At 40.3% G+C, this 24876-nt stretch overlaps 1 protein-coding gene across 1 annotated transcript in view; it reads left to right on the forward strand.

Moving 5' to 3' along the window:
* The window catches only part of LOC128442454 (CUB and sushi domain-containing protein 1), a 289198-nt gene that overhangs the window by 193213 nt on the left and 71109 nt on the right, over window positions 1-24876 (forward strand). Inside the window, exons 28-35 of the mRNA XM_053424918.1 lie at window positions 1870-2061; window positions 5061-5199; window positions 9534-9721; window positions 12444-12638; window positions 21936-22052; window positions 22149-22262; window positions 23948-24043; window positions 24205-24408. Coding sequence (XP_053280893.1) covers window positions 1870-2061; window positions 5061-5199; window positions 9534-9721; window positions 12444-12638; window positions 21936-22052; window positions 22149-22262; window positions 23948-24043; window positions 24205-24408 — 1245 coding nt within the window. The remainder of the gene's footprint in view (window positions 1-1869; window positions 2062-5060; window positions 5200-9533; window positions 9722-12443; window positions 12639-21935; window positions 22053-22148; window positions 22263-23947; window positions 24044-24204; window positions 24409-24876) is intronic.

Consider the following 24876-nt stretch of genomic DNA (forward strand, 5'->3'; position numbering starts at 1 on the left):
ATAAACCTCATTTATACTTGCTAAAAGATAATTAATCTAGAATTAATGTCACATTTAACAAGATTTTTGAAAAAACCTTTAGCCAAAGTATCAAAATAGAAATGTGATTTGTCAACCTGGGACTCCAGACCGGGACCAAAAGGGACCAGTGGGGGCTCAGCCCAGTTTGTCTCCCACTGTTTAGGAAACCAGAAGAAATGTTTAAAAAACACTAAATACTCTCCTTCAGCCCATGTTAGTTACTTATTGATAATTATATTAAAACTGTTTAGAAAATTGATCACAGTCCCACTCCAGTAGCTTATTACACCCCTTGTTCCTCAAATTGACATATTCACAAGAGCGCTTTATCATCCAAAAGGCATAATAAGGAAACGATAGCATGTTTGAAAACTTGATTTTCAGCTAAGCGGGACTTAAACAGCAACAACATTGACAACAATATAATATAGACTACAAATAAATTCATAGATAATGGCTAATATCTTTTCCATTCAGTTTTACACACACAAACATCCTTCTCCTTCCACTTGGTAGTTTACATATATATCTGCATCCTAAAGTGTGCAAACAAAGAGATGCATATCTCTCGTCATAAATATTTACATCCAACACATTCTCTCTCTATCTTTCTCCCATAATCACCATATTTAAAACAATAAATATTTGCCCTCACTAAACATGCTAATTAAACTCCCTTTATTTACCTCAGTGTTGATTTACCAAACGCCCTTATTTCCGAAGCAGGGTTTGTGGCTGTATTCAGGGAGTGGGATGACGGGGTGACTTTAAAATATATGTTTGTCATTACCTCCTTCTTCACTCTCTGTTTCAATATCTGACCTTCTTAAATGCATGCAGTTGTGTTCCCTGAAGGTTTAATTAACACAATGTGGAATCACTATCATTAGCCAAACACCAGCTGTTGGAATAGTTGTGAAAAAGATAATTTCTATGTTTCAGTGTTAGGGATAGGACTTGAGTTTGGCATAATCCAAATGAGAAGAACACATGAGCTGAGATTTGAATTAAAATAAACAACAAACAACACAAAGAGCAAAGGTGCTGACAAATTAGTCAATGAATCTTGTTTTTGCTGATTTCCTCGTGTTGCTCTTAGGATCTCACAATCCCTGAGAGGTATTATGCCTCCTGTCAGGGTTCTAAACCCCCAAATGATCCAAATGTGACAGGAATAACCCCTTTTATCATTCACTAGTGTCTAGTACACAATACTGAAAGATTATAAATATTAAAGGTACAGCATATATTTATACGTATAGATAATGGAACATTTTACAGACATATCTTTTAAATTGAGTTAGGTTTTGTTGATACACATATTTCAACTTTGTTATCTGATCAGAACATGTTTTTGTCATTTTAGTTGTTTTAAGCACAGGTTGATTCAATGGAAGCCCAACTTTTTTTTTAACACAATTGCAAACATATTTGAAACTCTTTTACAGTGAGTTTGATCGTCATGAAATATGCAATATACTATAGATCTAATTATCCCCAGTTAACACACCACTTAGCCTGAGGGGGGAGCCAGTAATTAAAACGCAAAATAGCACCAGGTCAAATTTGATTGAACTGATGATCCATTTAGCATTCGGTTGCTGACTCTTCAGATCGAGCAGGAGCTTTTTATCCCCAGCTACCACTGCTGCCTTCAATGGAATCATTTTGTCAGTCATTGTCAGTGTGGTGACAGTAAGCCCCATTAGAACTCAGACACTTTTTGTCTGCAGCTTCCAGCGATGATAACACAGTTTGAATGTGTTTGTCTCACTGCTTCTCCCTCGCTCTCTGTCCACCAACGGTACGTCAATACCTCTTTCTCTTTGACTGTATCACACTTTTCAGCCACCACAGCGACGACCTGCAACGACCCAGGCATCCCCGTGAACGGCTCTCGATACGGCGACAGTAAGGAGCCCGGTGACAGCATGACGTTCCAGTGTGACCCGGGCTATCAGCTGGAAGGCCAGGACACCATCACATGTGTTCGGATGGACAACAGATTCTACTGGCAACCAGACCCTCCAGCTTGTATAGGTAGGTGTGCATTACTCATGTACAAACTGAGATGAAATTACATGATGATAAGAGATATGATCTGATGCCATGGCGTGATGAGTGAAGCTTTAATGAGTGAGTGAAATTTCATATTGAATGCTATAAAAATTCCAATTAAATATGTTAAAAGATTGTTAGATAATGTTCATCAAATGTCTGCAATTGGATCCCCTGTTCTTATGATTACATCCCAAAATTGGAACGTTAACACGAAACCTCTGGATTTGAGATGATCTAGAATGATCCTACCTCTGACCCCAGAGAAGCCTTAAGTCAAGAACTAGCAAGAACACTGAACTCCAAAAGCAGACGGAGCTCTCAAGACACAAGAAGTAGATGCACAAAAAGTGAGTGACAACGTAGAATATAAATGTTAACAAGGTAGTAGTAAAAGTGTAGTAACTATCAGGTGTGCTGTCCAAAGGAGTTCCTGACAGGGTCCCTGAGTAGTGTCGCTGGAGAGTTGGCTGAGTGCGACAAACAGACTGATGCAAACAATCTGGTGAAAAAGAAACAAATTCAGGAACAGGCAGCTTCTAAAAATATAAGGTTTTAGGCAGGAGCTGGCCAAAGGCTTGAATATCCCAAGTCCTCATGTATTGCAGCAGGTGAGTAGATGATTGCAAGATGAGGAACAAGAACATGGAGTAGTTGGTGGCACTAAGTGTGGGTGGCGACAAGGCCACCCGCTCCGCAATGTGCAAACATCCCAAGGAAGTGTCCAGAAAGAGTACAGACGAGACAGTGCAGGTCCGTTAAGTGCCTCTGTATTGTTCTGCCATACTTCTCTGGAGACAAGTGGGCTAGATCTATGCTCTTTGAAATCAAGGACAAGCTGGACAGGTGCTGAAGGAATGTTGGTAGGGATAATCACTGTGCCATGTTCTTTAAAACTCAGAAAGCAGCCTAAATTCAAAAAACCTCAGAAATTCATCTCTCTGTTCTGTAGCTGTGCTGGACAGCCAGCACAACAAATGTGCCAGCAGATTGGCACCTTTGAAATAGTGAGGCATGTCAACACCAGAGGAAGAGTCGGTTAGATCTGTCGTCTTACAGAATGAAACATGGAGCTGTGACAGGGCTCCTGAATAAAAACTTCAGACAAACCAGAGCTTGTTTGCTCTTTTTCTCAATTATCCCCATCATGGAGCCCACATGCTGCTGAGAGCGTAGCGAGACTCCACAGCCTGCTCCACACCTCATTCACACGATTGTGCTGGAGTTTGTTTTTTTTAGACTCCCGCTTTCACGTGTGCTTTTCTTCCTTTATTTTCCTCCTCAACTCCTTCTGTCACATACGACTTCCCCAACAAAGGAAGAAAATTACTTCTATCCAGATAGCTTTTCTTCCTTTTAGAGTCAAAATAACAGGACAAGCAAAGCCAATGCAAAAATAATAGACATCAACAGTCCACTTGTGAAACCACATTTAAACTTACTAGATCCGCATTGTTATTTAGCTCTGCACCAAATTCACACACATAAATTTAAGTCCCCTTAACTTAAAACATCCATGAATTATAAAATGTTGAGAAACATTCTGACAATGTAACAGAAAGTGAAACCAATTTTTTTCGGATCCGCCCCCTGACCCGGATCCTCACCAAAATTCAATGAGTTCTATCTTGGGTCATGCTCCATCGCTTCACAAAATGTCATGGAAATCTGTTGAGTGGCTTTTACATAATCCTGCTGACAATCAATCAAGTGCAGAACAAAACACGACCTCCCTGGCGTAGGTGAAGATTTGTTTAGTAATGCAATCACACTCTTCACTGTCCTCGCCAATCAAACTAGATATTCCGCTCTATTCTTACCCCAAAAAAAGTCTGTGCCACATTCTGTTCATATTTAAGTTGGTAGTGTTTCACTTTATTGGGATAAAAGTTTCCTTACTGACTGCTGTACCCAGCTCAGCTTTGTATTGCACGTGACCTATTCCGTCATGTTAGTCAGAGCAGCCGCTGTGTTTTTAATGATTCAATGCGCAGGATGAGGTATGACATCACTCAGCTGAATAAGGGATGGAAGAGGGGAAACTTCCTGCAGCACATTGACCCCTGCCCAACCCGGAGCAAAGATATACTCATCTCCCCTGCTGTTAGATGCCACGGCCTCCCTCCCTGTTCTCCTTCTCTCTATCAGCCGGCACGATCTGGAAGTCATCCAGCGCGGTCACAGACACAGGTCATTTTCCTGTGAAACACATCACGCTCTGTCCCTGATATTACCTCTGACTCTTTGCCAGTTGACTCATGTTTTGCGTGACTGAAGGTAAAGTGTGGGGCTTAAGTCTCCCTCCATTTCCTCACAGCTTCCCGCCTGTGCTTCCCTCCCAAGCACCTTAACCTCAGGATGTGAAGCGCTCAAAAGCTCCGAAGATTACCAAGAATGTTACAAAGTTGTCTAGTGCCTATAAGTGTGTGTCTGTGTGAGTGATTTGCAGCTATTAATGCCTTTGTTTACCCCTGTTTCACTGTTGATCATCCATTCACACCCACCTGCCACCCCCAAGACACCTCTCCATCTTTCCGATTCTGCCTTCACATCACCAAATTGCTGCTGAATGCGTCTATCTGTCTCTCCTGCCAGTATCTCTTTTCTGCTCTCTGGCTTGTTGTGGGATAACAGGACCACTAGGGGTGATTCTCTCAGCGAACGGCCCCCAGTCCTTCACTCTGTAACTAAATTACAAAGTCTCTCCCTATCTGCCTTTTGCTCTTTCACCCTCTCCTGCTACCTGTGGAGGTAATACCAGTGGTCCTCTGGGTGTAATTCTCCCTCTTCTAACCAACTCATGCCATAGCTCCCATCACTAACGCACTCTCGCTCCCTCTGCCGACCTGTGGGGGTTATACGAGTGGTCAATCAGGGGTGATTCTCTTTCCAAATTACCTCAAGCCCCGTGCTGTGTAATCATCTTTCTCTCTCTCTCTCTCCCTGTTTTTGTTTCTCTCTTGCTTTTTGTCTGACTACAGCAACCTGTGGGGGTAACATCAGTGGACCCTCTGGCGTCATCCTGTCTCCTAACTACCCGCAGCCTTACCCCGCTGGGAAAGAGTGCGACTGGAGAATCAGAGTCAACCCTGACTTTGTTATTGCCCTCATCTTCAAAAGGTAGACACCCCAATTGAAAAAAGTTATTATACCTTTGTCTTTAAATGGGTTCAATGGCAAGTGGAGCAGCCAGGGCCTCAGAAACACTTTAACCTCCTAACAATTTCTAATATGTGTATTAAATATTTCATTTTCATCTCTATTTATGCCAGTTTTATACGCCACTGGTCCCATGTTAGTTAATAACTCTGGGTCTGTGTTTTATTATAGACGGGCAGAAACTGAGCTTTTTGGAGAGGATGACAAAGACACTCACAGCATTTGTGATTTGTTTTTTTCACTTATTCATCAGGCTTCTATCTAAGTGGCCTTTTTCCAGAAGGACACCAGCCACCATTAGCCTGAACCTGGTCAATCAATTACAAGCGTCGCTGACCATGTTGTCTTTGCTAACAGATGTTGTGCAGTTAAATTCTGCATTTTACAAAGATACAACTGTCCAGTGGGACCTGAGTGGGACACACGCTTGCCCCTTTACACCGGCACACACATGCCAAGTGTATGTGAGTGGTCATGTGATATGCTTTTTCAAGCATGTTAGTATAGACAGAGATTAAAGCTGATGCAGAGGCCAATGCTCAAATGGACAGAGATGGTTTTAGTTTACTGATCGTGAATGTGAATTTTACTCTCCGAAAATGTACAGTTACTGATGCATGGCTTGATCTGGCCGATATTTAATTGTTTGTTGTCAGAAGAATTCATGCTAATTGATCGTAACACACTTCATAACATTCGTAACACAACAAGAAAGATCAGGGAGCAACAGTGAGATGTATCTTTCCACAAGTTGGAGGCAATGCGCTAGCAGCAAACGCATCAGGGCAAAGCTCACTGATGTTATTACTTTTTAATTAGTTTATCCCAATACCTGAGAAAATATTAAAATCACCAACTTAAAGATTTAGGTGGATGGACAGAGTCCCCCAAGCATTTTCCAAAATATGTTTCTCTTCTGGCTTAAATTAAAAAATCTATCACCCCCCATGGACTTGGTTCATGAGTTCAGTATAAATTTATTTTTCAGTGTGGACTTGGCATGACTCACTTTGACCCTCACTGAGTCTTAAAAAAGGTCTGTGCTGTATAGTCAAGGGCCTGACCCAGTTTAACCTGATGTTAATTAATGTAGTAAAGGAACGTTAACCTGACTAATGAACCAGTAACCGTGCAAAAAAAACTCCAATAGACATTTAAAAACACGTCTAACATAAGTAACTACTGTAGTTTAATGAAAAGGTTATGGTGAGATAATCGCAATTTGACTCTCAGGGCCTGAATCTTTCAGTCTGCCATTTTAAGTGTCTGAGCAGGAACTTTCTGACCGCATGCAAAGGAAACTATGGCGGTCTCTTTCACAAAAACATTATACTTTGGCAGATAAATATTTCTGACAATTCCAACTTTTATTTTTTGAAACAGGGCTGTGTTTATTTACATCCCGAGTCCTGTTTGCTTCTTAGTTGTGAATATTTCATATTCATCGTGGTTAGGGGCATAAGACTATAGCAAAAGTGAAGATTACAGTTTCACATGTCGTAAAGAGATAAAAGCAAAGCAGAGTTTCTCTAGATTGCCAAAGGAAAAAAATGACCCAATTTTGGCGTCATGTTTTTCAGCTGGAGAGATAATTCCCATAATTCCCTCCTGTTGTAACAGTGAGACAGTTTTTTGTCATTTCTTTGCGATTGTTTATCTCATTTTAACCTCGTTATTGTGTTTTATGAACTCACATGAGACAAACGTCTATTGAACCAGTTACTAATAACTTCTAATCAGCCTCTCAATCAGATCATTGTACAATTCTTTAATTTCTCCATTGAAGTCAGAACTAATTTTGTGGTATAATCATGAAGCATTCTTATCCAAATTAACCTTGTTTTATAATAGTGCTAAAAGATAAAGAAATGTTTATTTGTCAAATGAGTGATGTTAAATTCCATATTCTATAATTGCGCTCTTTACTCTCAGTGTAAAATAATATGTTTGTAATCTTCCCCTAATGAGAGGATAGGCGGTTTTGTGACACTTAAAACACACAGTGTGTTTCTTATCCAAAAAACTAAAATACACCCACTCAAGTTTGCATTATTGTTGCATTCAGGTCTTAAATCCAAACAGACTTCCTTTTCTTCAGGCAGGGGTTATGCTGCTGTCCCCATTTTCTGCTCAGTGAAATATTTGTGTTCTTTTGATGACATTTTAGAAGCTTTAACATTCAGACCCAGGATGTATCTCTAATGCAAAAGGTATTAACATGGATCATTTCAATGCTTTGTCAGTGCAAGAAGGGGCTTATGCGCAGTTAAGCCCATTCTTCACCAGATATAAACTCAGGGCTTGAACTTCATTCAGTATTCTTGGCTCAAATTAAATTTTTGAAATGATTGCATAACGTTTTTGATAATACACTTTGTTTTAAGTTAAATAATAGCCTTTTCTGCCAAACTCTGAAATTCTAAATTGTTTAAAATAAAGTGAACAGGTACAAAAACTCTGGGAGACAAACTGGGTTAATCTGTTCATACAGCTACATCTGTCCATCCTCTATACTACACAAGTTCTTATATTGCAATTTACATTTTTTGTCAGGAACTACTACATATTTAGTGCATTTCCTGACTCAATCATTCTTCCTGGGTCCTCTTCACTGTCATTTGCAGAGCTGTGTAGTAACAGTGTTCATGTCCTGGATACACAGCATGTGTTTTATGTAAATGGCGACAGAAGAAAAAAAATAAAGGGATTTCCTCTTTTAAAGCCTGCAGTGTAATATCCCCAGTATTTGAAGGCTCTGTACCATTACACAAGTTGATATCAGTTTCTGGAGATTCGCTCTGACCTTAAACATAACTACAACAGGCTTAACACTAACCTTTACCCAAACCTTAACCTAAACCTAACCTCAGTCTTAACCTAATCTAATCACCTGAACAGTCAATCATTCAATTTGTGGGGATTTGTTTTTTAATCCCAAAAGAAAGAAATGTGATTTGGTAAACATTTTTAGGTCCACACGTCATTAGTATTACTTACAGCACACTCACACACACTATGAAGTCTTCACTTAACTGGGTGGTGTAACAGGACAGGCTGGAGACAGACCTTATACACTGAAAGCTAAAATATGTGTGTGTGTGTGTGTGTGTGTGTGTGTGTGTGTGTGTGTGTGTGTGTGTGTGTGTGTCACCCATACAAATACTGTGTGTCTCAGTGTGACAAGTGGGAGACAGGCCTGACACAACCTCTGTCAAAACAAACCCTGAGACTTTGTGTGGGACTGTGTGGTTGTGTGTTGTGTGTACATTTGTCATGTACCTTTACCCTCTGAAGCACCACACGTCTACATGTATGTGTAGAGAGATGACGAGAAGTTGTAAAAATCAAATCCAGCCAAACTTAAAAAAAAAAAAAACACATTAATAGTTTACTGGCAGTTAAGGCTGCAGGTTAAATAATTCAGGGCACATATTTGTGTTCGGTTTTTACACAAACACATGCACACAGAGGATATAAAGATAAAAAAATACTGCTCTGTGTTTACCCTATTTCTACTTGTGTCATTTTCACCAATATTACTCAAGAAAAAGAAATGTGTTGAGAACAAAAATGTAAGATAAACACATTTCAATTTATTTTGAAATGAAAATGTAAACGGCTCATTTACCCGAGGCAGTCTGGTTCCACCATGGGCTATATTTGGTGTCCTTTGATTTTCAATGTTCGCCCTGATCTGTTTTGACTGGTCCAGTTCCTTTCTTCCCCACGTGTATTTTTGCCTAGCAGTGGAGTTTTGGAGAAACTTCAATATATGTGGTTGCTTGCATTAGTGTGTCTTTGCTTTTTTCAGTTTTTAGGTGGAGTCGTGCTCACATCGAGGTAACCTGCTGCCCATGCACTTGTGCTCTGCAGTAATTAAAAGGGTCTCTGATAACAGTGGTCCTCAAATCACATCAAGACCTTCTCAGGCAATATACCCAAAAGGGTGGAGGGAGATCTTTCATCCTTATTTTTGTAAAAATATCCCAAAAGTTTTGATGAGTTATTGCTGCTTTAATTGCATTAGAGTAAAACAACATGATTTAAGGTACTATTTCTCTACTGCAGTAAACACATCCCAAAAATGTCAAAACATGTCAAATGAAAATTAGAAAATGATTAATGGAGAGATAGTACAAAGTAGTTATTAAATGAGGAAGATATTTGAATTGAATACATATCACTGGATTAATTGTTTTTGAATTTTTACACACACACTCGCACGCACACACACTTTATCACAGAAATCCATCTTCCCTGATTCTCAGGCCTAACCTTCTTTGTTTCTGTTTTAGTTTCAACATGGAGCCAAGTTACGACTTCCTGCACATCTACGAGGGTGAAGACTCTAATGGGCCGCTACTATCAAGTCTCCAAGGCAACCAGGCCCCAGAGCGAATAGAGAGCAGCAGTAACAGTCTCTTCCTGGCGTTCAGATCTGATGCCTCGCTGGGCATGTCTGGGTTCGCCATTGAATTCAGAGGTAATTAAACCCCCAAAAAACTCCGCTTAATAAAACATCTTCATATATTTCCAGCAGGTCTCATTTAAAGTACTGGAATTCTTCGTACATAGTGAACAAACTGCTTAAATCACTCTATAATACAGACTCTTGTTTAGTTATAATTGTATAAGCATAGAGAGCAGTAGCTGTATACATGATAGTAATGTTAGTAGTCTAGAAGAAGTAATAGTGGTACTGTAGCTATAATATACAGTAGTAGTTGAAACTGTATTGGCTATGCAACATTGTAGTAGTAGTTTTAGAGAGTTACCGTAGAGGAAGTGTGAAGTAATAGCAATATTTGTCAGTCTCGAAATTCATCTTGAAACATTGTTAAGGCAATTATGATGTTTACTCTTATGAACAAATCAGTGCTATACAACATGGACTGTATATAAAGTTGGACGACATGACTGCTGCCCAAAGGTGACACCAAGGCATTTTGATCTCCCCCTGGAGGCTGGCTGAGGTGTATGTTTTGAATCCTGCCTCATCCATGTTAGCAGCTGAGACATTGACCAAACAAACAAATCTGAATACATTTATCACAATCTAATTTTTCTCATTTAATTAGTTTGTATCCCACTGACGTACGTTCACATGTGTGTGATTTTAATTAGTAATTTGATGCTATATATACTAGGTAACATGTTTTGATTAACAGCTGAGACTGTATCACAATTGGACAAGGCCGTGTCTTGATGGAACCTTACTTCCAAGGCTTTGTCACCCTATCACTACTTTGCAGACTCTGTCTCCGAATGTGCAAACAGGCGGCGTTAGTTTCAAGTATATTTTTTCTTAACTTCTGGATAGTTGGAGGAAGTGGAGACCCGTCTTCTTTATGTGGAGTCTGCTGAGATTTAATCTACTTCTACATATTTAAGTTTCACTCTTTTATAATGTGTGGGCCAGATTTACTAATGCTTTTGAGCCAGTATTTTTTTAGATGCAGATGGTAAACAATCTGGCCCAGACAGATCATCTTAGCGAGTGTTTACAAGGTGTGTCTCTCTCCTCATTGCATTTGCATTTAAGGGAGAATCACAGAAATAATAGGAAGAGACATGTTGACAGAGGCTGATTATGTATTCCGCTGGATCTGCTCAGGTTGTGCAATTTCCGCAGTAGCTCAAAACGGATTTACGAGAGCGACAAGGATCGTTATGGTGGGGGAGAGAAACATAAACTCGTATCTAACTGAAAATCAATCAGAAACAAAGACGAAGCAATTAGGCTATTGTTAATGAGCACAATATCTGATTACTGTTACACCAATTAATAGTGGACGGGTAATTTTAGTTTGCGCTTATAAAACTTGACCATCAGTGAACTGTAAAATCACTACGGGCTGCAACAGAGCTTTTCTTTTAATTAAATGTTAAATGGGGATGCATTTAAAGGGAGAGTTTTTAACTCAGTGTTGGATTTAACTAAAGATATCACCTCAATTAGATGTTCTTTTCCAATGAATGCTTTGTTGCCTCTTTATGAATCAATACACTGGCTACATGCTTAGGATTATATTATAGTTATATAAGCAATATTTGAATAACAGCCAGAGTAAATGTTTTTGCAATCAGGATAACGGCATCATTATTTCTTTACTAATTGCAAAGGTGTAATTTATCCTGGAGGCAGAATAATGTTCAGTCCAAAAGCTGGCTGTGTAATGAGCTGCTCTCTTTCTAAGTGTATCCATCCATGTGTTAAATAAGTAGTGAGGCTGCTGTGAGCACAAAAGCAAAAGACAAAATCTTTGTCACTGTGCTCTGTGTTTACAGTGTTGTGATTAAAATGTGGATCCCGGAGTGTCTCTAACCTCCCGACTGGATGATATCGAAACTCTATTAACTTGAGAACGTGATACTTACTGTAAATCAGAAGTCTTTCTCAGTTGAAAGGGTTCATCCTGACACAGGAGACGTTGCTTGACTCAATGTGGAGCTGATGATTACTTGTTTGAGTAACCAGAGACTAAATTTGCTCTGTCAAGATATATCAACCCATTTTTCTCCTGTTTCTCTCCGTCCATTTATCTCTAATTAAAAAAAGATTATCTGCCTCTCTGTTGTCTGTCTCCTCGCGCTACCTCACACCTCTGTACTTTTGTCATTAATTCATTACCTTTCATCTGCCATCTCTCTAATTAAAAAACCAACCTTAATCATCTCCCTGTTTTGCTTCCATCCTGCCCTCCACCTCACTCTCTCTCCCTGTCTATCAGTTTCCCTCCGTCAAGCCCGAAATCTCTTTCTTATTAGAGTATCACAGAAAAGCAAACATGCTCGGCAAACAGCCCTAACCCAGCACTGTTTGTACAATATAGCCTAAATTCAGTTGACAAATAGTGGTCTGTTGACTAAATGTGTCCCAAACTTACCCCTGAAACAGTTTTGACCCAAGTAAAATGAGTTTTTTTGGTACTGAGATGCATAAAAGATTGTATGTTTTGGAAATTGGTACCTGTTATTAATAATTATCCCACTGAAAATGATATGAATTTGTCATTCGGCATATGGTGTTGGTAAATAGCTTTTTTCCTGCACCACATGGGAGGCTGTGGTTTATTGTATGTCATCAAAATTTGTTATAATTTATTTAACAGGTGAATAAATAATGAAAATTAAAAGCAGTTCATTTTTAATGAGTTGGACTTTGTGGCTTTCTGGTAACACAAAACCTCTTCATTCTCCAACAGAAAAACCAAGAGAGGCCTGTTTTGACCCGGGCAACATTATGAACGGCAGTCGGACGGGTTATGACTACAAACTGGGATCACAGGTGTCCTACAACTGTCACCATGGTTACACGATCGTGGGCGGGGATACCATCACTTGTGTCATGGGGAATGATGGGAAGCCAGTGTGGGACAGAGCTCTGCCCTCATGTAAAGGTAGGAGAGACACATCAAGAGCAAACACAGCCACCAATGTTTGGCCAATATTACACTTAACTACACTATTATGATTTTATAGTGTTATGACCTTAACAATACCACCTGCCTGCTTGTTAAAAGTAGGACAACCATAGTGTTTCAAAACTAAATATCTAAGCACAACAAGGAAACTTAAGAGTCACACCATTTGAATGCAGTGTCCTCACTTTTGTTTGCCGAACCTCTATGCTGTCAGATATTCAATCATTGGGGGAAATGACACAAACAATTGTTAGAAAATATTTTTTATCTTTATAAGCCATACACAACATCTATGGCTGCCAAGACTCATTTCACTGACAATCCCATGTGAAACTATGTCGACTGATTTGCCAAAACCTTGTCTAAATGGTACGAGAAAATACTGTGCCTGTAAGTGTATTTCTCGGGTGTGTGTGTATATTTGAGTGTGGCTAGAATGTCTATTTATTTTGATGGACAGCTCAGAGAGCTAAATAGGTGGAACCTGCCAAACTGCCACTCAGGGCATATGTGCCTTATGAATGTGAGTGAGAGTGTGTGATGTCCAGGTTACTGTAATGTTGTGGGGACCAAATGTCTCAACAGTCACATTATGGGAACTTGTCTTTCTTATGTGGACAAAAAGTCACTGTGGCATAAATCATGGCTTTAAGGTCAGGATGCGAGTTTGGGTCACACTGCTTTCTCTGCCATTACAAGGAAAAATTGAGTGAATGGGGAAAAAACGCCTTGCATTATGGGTTGTTTGTAGTTTAACTGTTCTTGGGCCAGTGTAGAAAGTGTTGGTTCGTCCGGTTTGACCAGTTTCCTTCATCATGAATTAATTCAAACAAACAAGTTATTAGTGTTTCCCATCGTATTAAGTGCCGAAATTAACCAGGGGGTAAATCTGTCTGCTAAGACAAGTGCTCAAAAAGACTCAAGTCTGAACAAATGTTGAACTTAAGGGTAAATAATCATGTGAGTGGAATCGACTCACTACATTAACGGAGTCAGGTGACCGGTCGACATAGTGGGTTGTCCACAGACGTCCAAAGAAACAAAAAGTTTGGTCAGCAGCCAAACACTGTTTACTGTCAGATGTTTATGGCAGAATGAGAAAATGTCTGCTCATATCCATTCGCTGTCTTGTTTTCAGTGTGATTTTGCAAAGCACACAATGTGACCGTTCACAAAAGTTTGACGCATTCGTTCAGGGCCTAGCATGTAGCCCTCACTTCGTCAGTGAGCATAGTTGTTTCTCTATTTTTCTCACGGATTTCTATGAGAGATGGCCACTTCAAACCCCCCCGCCCTCTACACCACCTAAGACCCCATGGAGTAATTATGGTTAGGGTTAGAGTAAGCCTCCTGGAAATAAATGTAAATCAGTGTAGGATGAGTTTTTGGAGGTGTGTGTGTGTGTGTGTGTGTGTGTGTGTGTGTGTGTGTGTGTGTTTGTGTTTGTGTGTGTGTTTGTGTGTGGGTGTGGGTGTGTGTGATAAAGTGACAGAGACCTGACCTGGTGCCATGTCAGTCAAAAATTTCAATATTCAACCGAGCAAGGCAGCAGGACAAGGGAGGAATTTTTAAATCAGCACAAAACACACACACACACACACACACACACACACACACACACACACACACACACACACACACACACACACACATAGGGACAACACACACTTACTTCTACCTCTTAGCAATTTGACAAAGGCTCCTGTGAAAGTTGTGTTTAATAACGTCTGAGAGACAGTGAAGATGGGGAGCTGGGGGCTGGAGGGTGGGAGAGAATAAAGATGAGATAATTGCACTCCGAGTAGCTGTTTGAGAAGAGCAACTAATAACAGACAGCACGGGGAGAGGAAGCTCAGCAAGTCATCTTATCTACTGTTCACATTCATCCAGTTTGTTATTTCAAGGCAGAACCACCACTTACAAACTTACTCAACCAAACCTTAAAGCGAGAGGGTTCTCTGCTGCACTTCTTTGTCAGCTGCTCAAAACAAACAGGATAATTTTTATTAGTAGTTCAGAGCAAAAACATGTCATTGTATCAATGGAAAATTATCTCACCTCTGTCACGTGCTAATAGACAAGAACGCTAAGTTACCTTGTGTCTTGAATGTGTAAACATATTATATTGATGATCAAAACCTTAACACATTTTCAAAAGTAGTATTTCAAGTCAGTCAGTCATAATTTAACCAATCCAGTTTCAAGTTTGTGTCTGATGTTAGAAGGTAGTGATGATGATGATGATGATGCACTCATAACTTTCTCAAACAAATCTTCACCTTGGCTGTTACAATGCAAAGAGACTAATTCCTAATTGTACACAAAAATCATTAGTTGTATAATATTTGTTATGGTAGTTTTTTCATCATAAGGGTTTTTTCAAAATATTTTGCTATATTAAGAATCCATCAAATGTCCATGTGTCAAAATAACACTTACGAGCAATTTTACTTTACCCCGTTCTGGTAGTTAGACCCAACAGGCAAACAGCCCATGCATATAGGCAACATTTATAATGACTATATGACAAGTTGATATATAACCCCAGAGATGTAGTGACTGAATCATACATAGTGTTAAAGAAGCTCCTTATTGATCTAAAGTAAAGCTGTGTTATCCCTCCTCTCCAGTGGATCCGTTGTTCACTCTGGTCTCTCACAGCAGGACCCTCTTGAATTTGGTTTCTGGCCTTGTGCTGTGTCCCAGATACATGGATCGATCTACACAGATCATCCTCACCTACACTATTGAACTTTGCACATAATCAAAGCGGAACGATTGAGCTAAATCCAGTCCCAGCCAGTAATCCTGCTCTTTTCCTCCCTCGGCGCTTATTGTACATTGAATTTTCTCACCACATGGTTAGGGGAAGTTAGTCCGTCTGTCTGTCTCTGTCTTCGGGCAGCTCCTGGGGCTTTTAGACCAAACTCATTAGACAGGGTGAGACCTCTTTAAATAATACATCTCCACTTACACTCCCACTGTCTCCTCTCGTCTTCACTTTCAGCCCCCCACTCTCCCTCCACCCCACATACACACTCGCTTTCCTCTATTCTACTCCACCTCGCTCCTTTTCCCTGTATCTACATCTCATTCTCCTCCCTCTCGTCCCCTTTTTTCATCCTTTCTCTCTCTTATTTCACCTTCCTCCCACATCCTCTGTCTGTGTCTGATTTACTCTACATTTTTCCCTCAACATTTCTCACTAACTCCCTCTCTCTCTCTCTCTCTCTCTCTCTCTCTCTCCCCTCCTTGCTCTCTCTCTCTCACACATGCACGGATACACCTCCCATCTCAAACCACTCTTTTATTGGTTTCCATGGTAACTAAGAGCTGGTGCGAGAAAGAGGGAATTCTCTGTGACTGTTGATAGAGTTGTGTGTGTGTGCGTGTGTGCATGTGTGTGTGTGTGCAAGAAGAGTGGGAGAGAGGCACAGAAATGAAGACGGGAGAGAAAGATGTTGCTATTACACAGTGCCGCCTAGAGGCACTTATCTCACACACACACACACACACACACACACACACACACACACACACTCAGAGGCTTTACAGGTCAGAGACTGCTCCAAGCTTAACCATAACTGTCACTGTATAACCCTTAACTTGAACCCAAACCTAACCTATAACCTTGTTTTCACCTTGAAAATTAATGATTTACATTTTGAGGACTTAGTGTTTGTCCCTACAAAAACAAAACAAAACAAACAAACGTGTGTGCGTGTGTGGCTTAACAACAATATCTATGTAACTAATGAAGGACAAAATAAACTGTGTGTTTACTTTTTGTCAGCTGAAATTGTATTATCGATGAATCTGACTGAAATACTATTCTTCACTCTCAGATTGTCCTTTTGACCCCATTGCCTCGAGCGTTGCAGACAGCTTGTGTGCATATTAAGGACTTTTCTTGTTTTCATGTCATTATATGCACTATTTAATCACAACAAGGCCTTGTACGGACAGCAACATTATACTGCTTTAATAAAAAATTGTTTTCATTCATTTTAATGAAACTAATAAATGCTGCTGTTAAACCAAAGTTCCCTGTTTTAGATCTCAGTGCCATGGTGCTGTTTTATTTTTGACATGCACACAGGTGACATGATATACAATCCTAGTGGTGTCTCCCAATCTACTGATCAACAGGCTTTGGTAACGCAGCAAGTAATTCCTTAGTGCATCACAAAAGGTAACGAAGGCTGCAAGCTGTGGTGAACATGAAAGTAAACGAAACCAAATTTCAAAATACTTAAAATCAGTTTACACATGTAGAAAATGACACTTGACACATTTGCTTTCGCTTAAAGATGTGTAAGTGTGAATTTGGTGAGTGCCTTTCTAGTTATGTATAAATAACAAGAAAGTGTGTAAGAGCAAAAACTAAATTAATCACAGACAGTGAGTCAGTAGGACCTCAAAACGGTGCATGTGTATGTTCTTGTGTCTGTGTGTGGATAATCAAAGCATTTGTATAGCGTTTTTTTTTTTTTTGCATTTTCATTTGAGCATGTGTGTGTTTGAGTGATCAAAGCACGTGCGTGTGTGCAAGGAGCTTTTGATAAGGCTGACACCTGAGCCTAGAGCATCACCACTGGGGAATTGTGGGTAGATCAAGACGAGACCTCAAGACCTTAAGGTTTCGATGCAGCAGCACAACAGAATCAATTCCAAAAATATCAATCAGTGTCAGAGCGGAGGATCAGGAGGAGAGGGGCGACAGAGGGTGATTACTCTGCTGCTTTAGGAAACAGGAAGTCAGTAGGAGGGGATGGGAGTCAGAAGGAGGAGGATGAATGCCTGCGAGTACAACTCGCTCGCAATGGAGTAGGAACCAAATCCGTCTTGCTATATTTCTCACTCTGGGCATGTAAATCGTCTTTTGCTGAGTAACCAACATTACCAGGAATACGGGCTGAGTCTTGATGTCCACACACAGGCTTTATATACTTTGACATGTGTTGCTGATAAGTCTGCAGCAGCTCAGTGCTGTCCCACTGTGAAATTGGAAAGTGCCTCTGGGTTCTCTGGTGGGCCTTCTGAGCCCTTTATGCACAGTGTTTACAGCACTGAAATGCTAGAGATTTTGCCTGAGGAAGTGACCCTCCAGGGGAAGTACAAAATGGTCCAAAAAATGTAACCAATAAAAATAAGCTATCAGCGACAGACGTTTAGATCATTGATATATTTTCAAAGCATCAGTGACAGTCCAAAAAAAGCAACGAAAAAATGGCATCCTCAGATTTTAGTGGCCGCAGACAGGTCGGTGACCCCGGTAACAGATTAATTCACAGCGCTCTCCCATTTCTCAAACAACATTTTCCACCTTTGCACCCTCCTGCTCTCACATTTTCGACAAGCGCAGAGGTGATGATAATTAAAGTCTGCTAGAGATCACAGCTGATGGCGCGGGTGGACTTTGGGACGGGGTCACAGAGGTGCACACAGTGGCAACCATAACAAGACGAGAGGAGTAGAGGCCAGATGAGGTGAGGAGTCAACTGAAATGAGTTCACCTGCAGTGTGTATGTGGGTGTCTGGGGGGGGTGTTGACCGATGTGTTTGCTGCTGCGGTTTTGTCACACGCCCACCACCCCCATACACATCGATACACACCTACTTCATTGACCTCTAACCTGGTGTATAAATGTGCACACACCAGGTCTGTAGCTCTCCTGGTTGTGCTAAGGATGGATCAAGCTCCGGCTTGGTCTGCTACTCGTGGGTCATGCAGCAGGAGAAGCTGGGATTGATACGGGTCTGTTTTTTTATTGCAGCGCTTTAATACCGGATATTACACACTGTGCTCTCGCTCAGCCCCATAAGAATTAATTCTCTTAACTTTTTCTCCCGCTGTGTTGTGGTGAAGAGGAAGAAGCTAATCTGAGGAGGGTGCAGCAGAAGTGCAATTTCAGTTACACACACCCTTTGCTACATTATAGTGCACATCTTGATTGTTTGGCAACTTTTTACTGTGATCAGGTGAGACCACAATGCTGCTGCATAGTGCCACTGAATGGGGTTTTCTGCATCATCCACAAACTGCCATCATTATCATATCAGAGACTTACATTTAAATAGAAACTTTTAAAATAATTTCACTTTATAGATGTAACGTTATTTATAAGTGGTGTGATGTAGATTTACTTTGTTGGTATATGTACTTTCATTTATCTGTTGTAGATTTATTTTCAGGTACTTTTCACTTATACTCTACAACATAACAATACAATGTGACACCAGGTTCACATTGTTTTATTTTTCTTGGCATAGGAGGTTATGTCTTCATCTGTGTTTGTTTGTTTATTAGCAGCATTACACAATAATTACTGGATGATTTACACCCAAACTTGGTGGAAGGATGTGGAATGGGTCTAGAAAGAACCCAGATAACTTTGGTGTGGATCCAGATCAGGGGGCGATCAGTATTTATTTTCACTTTCTTTAAAATCAAGAGGCAAATTTTCCAGGCTATAAATAAATAAAAAAATCTAGATCTATTGAATTTAAATGCGGTATCATAATGGGACTGTTGGGCCTTTGTTGAGACAAGAGATCTACTGAGTGAAATACAATATTTTTTTTATTAATCAATAACAAAAGGGGAATTAGTCCACAGATGTAATCATTTCAGGCAGGTTAACATTAGAGCGTGCCTCCTTCAACGACAGTACACCTCTATATTTTTAGTGGATATTATTTGAAATCACTCATATACACTAGCGTGACAATAACCATGATGCTTTTCAGCGATTACACACATCCACTGCATGTCTGTTTCATTCACCTGGACCGTGACCTAGTACACAGACCAGAATCAGACCAAATTAAAGAACTAATGTTCCATATCATGGGCCAGATCAAATTATTATCCGTTATGTCAGAAGTTCCCCACCTCTGCTCTAACTACTACCTGTCAAAGCCTTAACCCATATCCTAACCACTGACCCACTTATTAGTGTTTTGAGTTTTGTCTCCAACTTGACAAATTGTTGCCCAATTAACTGGTCTTTCGGCAGAAAGTTGTCCCCAAAGAGGCGAAACTCACGAAGTTATGAGCACACACTCACACACACGCTTATACACACCTACACACACACACACACGCACGCACACACATATATGCAGGAGAAGACGGACATCAAAAGCACTACAATTTTTCATTATATAACAAAGCCTTTGAGCCACAAGGGTCCAAGTGATATTTGGGGACAACGTGAACGTTCTGTTAAACTAAACAACTTTTGAGCCAAACGCAGTCAGTTGAGTTTTCTTTGAAGAATACATAAGAATAACAGATTAGGGCAGTGATACACTTGCCAGCTTTGAGAGCAATGGGCAGTGCTCCCAGCAGCAGGGAAAAACATGAATAAAATACATGATTAAAAGCAAAACGCTTCACTGCTATGTGATGTCTCTAATCACTGAAGCAGCAAAGTGGATGAAGCTGTATGCTATAGTGGTGCCGCTTTACTCTTAATTCTACAATATCTACACATGAGTACAGTGACTCTTTGTGTTGTTTTGGCTTCATCATGCAAGCCGGATTAAAGGGACACAAGGACAACGATGTAAAAACGTGGACTTTCAACTCATAATAGTATTTTGAGGGTGTGCACGTCCATGTTGGTTGAACAAAAAGGTTTTAAATCTCGCTTCTGTTGAGGAAAAAAAGAAGTCAGTGAAGCTCGAACCTGGCACAGCATCACTAAGGAAGATAACAAGTGCATGATGATATCGGAGGGCTTTAGACTTGAGTGAGCCAATTATTTATTTATTTTAACCTTCATCTACTCAGGGGAGCCAAGCGTTCTTCTTAAGCAGTGCCACAATCCCACTCTTATGGGTGCACAAAGTCACACTGGGAAGCTGCCCAGTACAACCAAAAGCTTGAAGGTTATTGTAATAAAAAAAAAGAAGAAAATTACTGTTGTTTTATCTTATTTTACCCTGATGTAATGTTGTATTACGGGGGTCAAACTTTATAGTACATACAGTAGAAAATAAATTTAAGTCTCCCTCAGTTGCTCGATTTGAGGAAGAATAGATATGGAAATTGTTGTAATCCCCAAAGAGTAATAACTCTTCTTAACCTCTCCAGTATCTTTGTCTTTGGTGTTTATCCTTTAATCGTCTCTGTTCTCCTCTCTCCTCTCCTGTCCTGCTCATAAATTGGACAGAATCAAAAAATTCCCAAAATTTGACGTGATAATTAATCATACATATCTTATTTATAAAGATGTATTCCATCCATACCTATGCAGTTATTTGAACACACCGGCCATTATCAGATTACATAAAAGCAAAGCATTCATTTAATATTCCATCCCATACCAGCTCAGGAATCATCAGTACTTATTATTCCACACGGGCTGCTGGTTAAACAAGCAACACGACTAGATGTCAGCTATGGACCAATATTCCAGTAGATGTACATCCTTCAGCACTTCTTAGCTATTTACTGTATTATTCACTGCAGTGTAATCAGTGGATTCTGTGCTCTGATAATATCTTTATTTAACTTTCCTTAACGTCATCTGACCTCATCCATTCCTGTGTTTTCGCAAAAGATCCTTGGTTATCCCAGTATTTACGAATATTTCCACAAACATCAATACAATAATTTGCCAAGACCAAATTATGGTAAAGCATCAGTTTGAGTTCAAATATTATGTAAATATTATGATATTACAACATAATTCCATGCACCCCTTTGCACACCCCTAAAAGATGGTTCAACCCTTTGTCTACTGAGATTTCTATCAAATAGATTGCAGGTTAATTAAGTCCTCGCTCTTTCCCATCGCTGCTATACCCATTCGGTAGAGTGCGGCTGCACAAAGTTGCACTTGCTCTTTAAAGCTGGTTAATTTTTTCTGACATGGCTCTTGCAATTTGTGTGAACAGTATTAGGTGCAGCAGATCCACACTTATATCATCCTGCCATTTGCACAATCCTTCTCTAAATGCTGTACATAAAGCAAAGATGGGCACTTTACTGACCTCACAGAAGCTGCACCTTTGTAAACACATAAAGTGCTTTTCCAGACTGGTGAGTCAGTTTGATAATAATATGCATGTGTTCAGGCACAGAATGTTCCTGAAGTGGAAGTGAAAATATCTCTATGAGTCTTGCCCTCTCTCTCTCTGCAAAATACACACAACACAAAACATGTAAGCAGTACCGAAACGTAACTTAAACAACTGCTTAATATATTTGCAGTTAAGAATGTTAATTAAAATACAAATCTCTCTGTCTCTGTCTCTCCACAGCTCCATGCGGGGGACAGTATGGTGGATCTGAGGGGGTTGTTTTGTCTCCTAACTATCCCTTAAACTACACCACAAGACAAACCTGCTCCTACTTCATCACTGTGTCCCCAAAGTTTGGTTAGTCCATAACTAATCCTGCCGCATATGCTATTGTGTAAGTGAAGCAACAACACAAAAGCAATAATTTTAAACTTTTCTCTTCATCTTTTTCAGTGGTGTTTGGTCAGTTTGCTGTTTTCCAAACGGCGATGAACGACTCGGTGGAGCTGTTTGATGGAGCCAATGAGAACGCTCGACTGCTGAGCTCCCTGGCTGGGTCCCATTCAGGTGAGTCTCCGAATGTGACTGATTGGGTGTCAGCCACCGTCAGGGTCATGCTGCCGTAAAGAGAATGTTTTGCTTGATTGTTTTTTTCACCTATGACTTAACATGTCCTGCCTATATAATTTAAAACTCCTGCCCCACAGTGTAGTAATGTTTTAAAGTTTCTCAGCTGTATTCCTTTTTTCTTGTGGTCCTGAACACATCAGTGAAAGAGGAAATTATAATGAAATCGTTTATAAGAAAGCAGCTCTCGGGAGCTGTAGAACATAGCACCACCGGTCGTTATCACAATTTATTTGACAGTGATGTATTTGGTGAAATTCCATTATGGGTTATCTTTATAAGAAGAAATCAGCAGTGGGGGCTCCACCATATACACACTGCACTGATACTTCTTAACACAATCCTCCCTGGGTTTCCTTATCCTCCTAAGTTGGAGTCATCCCAGCCTGGCAACGTTTCGAGTCACTGAGCAGCAACACACAAATTGAAAGATGAAGCAACATCAATGTAAATGACAGACTATGGATAATGTAATATGAAGAAATATTGATTAACATAGATGCTGGCTAAATGGGCTCGTATTTCCTCAGGATTTCATGTTCCTCTGCTCTGTCATGGCCAGGGGGCACGCTGCAGGGTTATCCCTCTGGAATTGACATTTAATCTCTTACTGTAAAAATAAGGATATTTTATGTAATTCTTTCTGTTATGTGCTTGTAGATATATGAGGTGAAAAAAAGTTTCTGTTTAATAAGGAACAAGACCGCAACTGGCAGTTAAATTAGCATCACAATGCTGGAATCCAGTAGAGTTTGAAGATAAAAAAAAGGAAAAACATCAAAATAAAGCAAACACAAACATTTATAGACAGATATGATGGTTCCCTCAGGCATTTATTTCAGTTTTATTCACCGAGGCTCTTGAGTGGATCAGTGAGCTTATTTCTGCATAACATTAACTTGGAGGATGTGACAGTTTTTGTACGGCTACATGTTGCTGCACATTACACCATATCTCTCTTCCAAACTGCCATCCATCTGAGTTAGTTCAGAGGAAACAGGCCCTGTGTATATAATGTAGGATGGGTGGCCTATTCCTTAAAGTTAATTTGGGTTTGAAATTCCCCTTTTGGCTTAAACTGGCAGGAAAGAATGAAACACACCAGGCTTCACAAAATAAATGAATCATTACCTTATCACACATGCACGTAGATGCACACACACGCACACACACGTGCACGGACAAACAAATTTGTTGTACACTGTTCCAGCAAACTAACTGATTATTCTGACACACCAACGTATTAACAGCCAGAGCAAACGTACACAAACACACACACACACACCCTGACGCAGCTAATGATGGTTGTAAATGTCAGCCCCACCAGGCCATGTTTTTCTCATTTATCACTGTTACTTTGTTTGCCTGTGAATGTGTGTGCATATTTTCTCTGTGATTTGGTGTGTTTGTTCTTGCATTCCTGTACTTGTAAGGACATTTGGCATTTTACCACCAGGGCAAAAATAAAGAAGAAGTTTAAAGTTATAACAGTAAACTAGTACAGTGCAGGCTGTGTCTGTTTTTTCAGCAAAATAAGAATAAGAATTATTATTTGTATTAATGTTAATAATTCATAATCTATGTGTGTCTGTGTGTGTTTGGATCTGTCTCTGTCTCTGTCCCAGGAGAGACATTGCCATTGGCAACTTCCAATCAGATCATGTTGCGGTTCAATGCTAAGAGTGGCCAGTCAGCTAGAGGCTTTCACTTCGTCTACCAAGGTAACTCTCACTTTATTTGTTTGTCTTACTCACACGTACATACACTTACACAAAGAGTTACATCGAATTTAAGTTGGACATCTTGTGTCTCTCCTGACAGCTGCAGTTCTGTTTCCCCCCCCTCGTTCCCCTCATATTAATTGTAACTGTCATTATTGTAGCTGTGCCTCGCACCAGTGACAGCCAGTGCAACTCGGTGCCAGAGCCTCGGTACGGCAGGCGGATCGGTTCCGAGTTCTCCGCAGGCTCTGTGGTTCGCTTTGAGTGCAGTCCAGGGTATCTGCTGAAAGGGTCCAGTGCTATCCGATGCCAGGCCATACCAGGTGCCCTCGCACAATGGAATTCAACAACTCCAAGCTGTATAGGTAAGGCTCCCCTGAAATCTACAGTGAATGCAACCAGCTAACAGAAAGAAGTAGTCAGTCCATTGGCTTTGGTGAATCAACCGGAACGGCCAGACATCTGTACGTTGATTATAACAATGGAATGTTCATGAAGACGGATGACATGGCAGTTCCCAAAAGTGAAGCCAAAGCCTCCTGGTGCCTGGCTACAATACATGTAATGAACCCAGCCTCCTCTATGTTAGTGGATGGGACCTGGACCAACCTTGGACAAAAGATTTTCCCAAAGAGGGTTTCTGTTGTCTTACTTCTATGTCTTAGGTAGTTCGTATCACACTGACCTACTGTATGTCAATGTGGGTTTAATTTGTCATGTGATGCTATTAATTTGGGATGAAACACCCTGATGGACCACTGTGACTGACTCATGACAAGCAGGAGCGAGTTTTGGGAGCAGGGACTGCCAAGATCTAGGGGTGGATCCAGCAA

This window comes from Pleuronectes platessa, chromosome 1, assembly GCF_947347685.1.
Source record: "Pleuronectes platessa chromosome 1, fPlePla1.1, whole genome shotgun sequence".
In the NCBI taxonomy this organism is placed as follows: Eukaryota; Metazoa; Chordata; class Actinopteri; order Pleuronectiformes; family Pleuronectidae; genus Pleuronectes; species Pleuronectes platessa.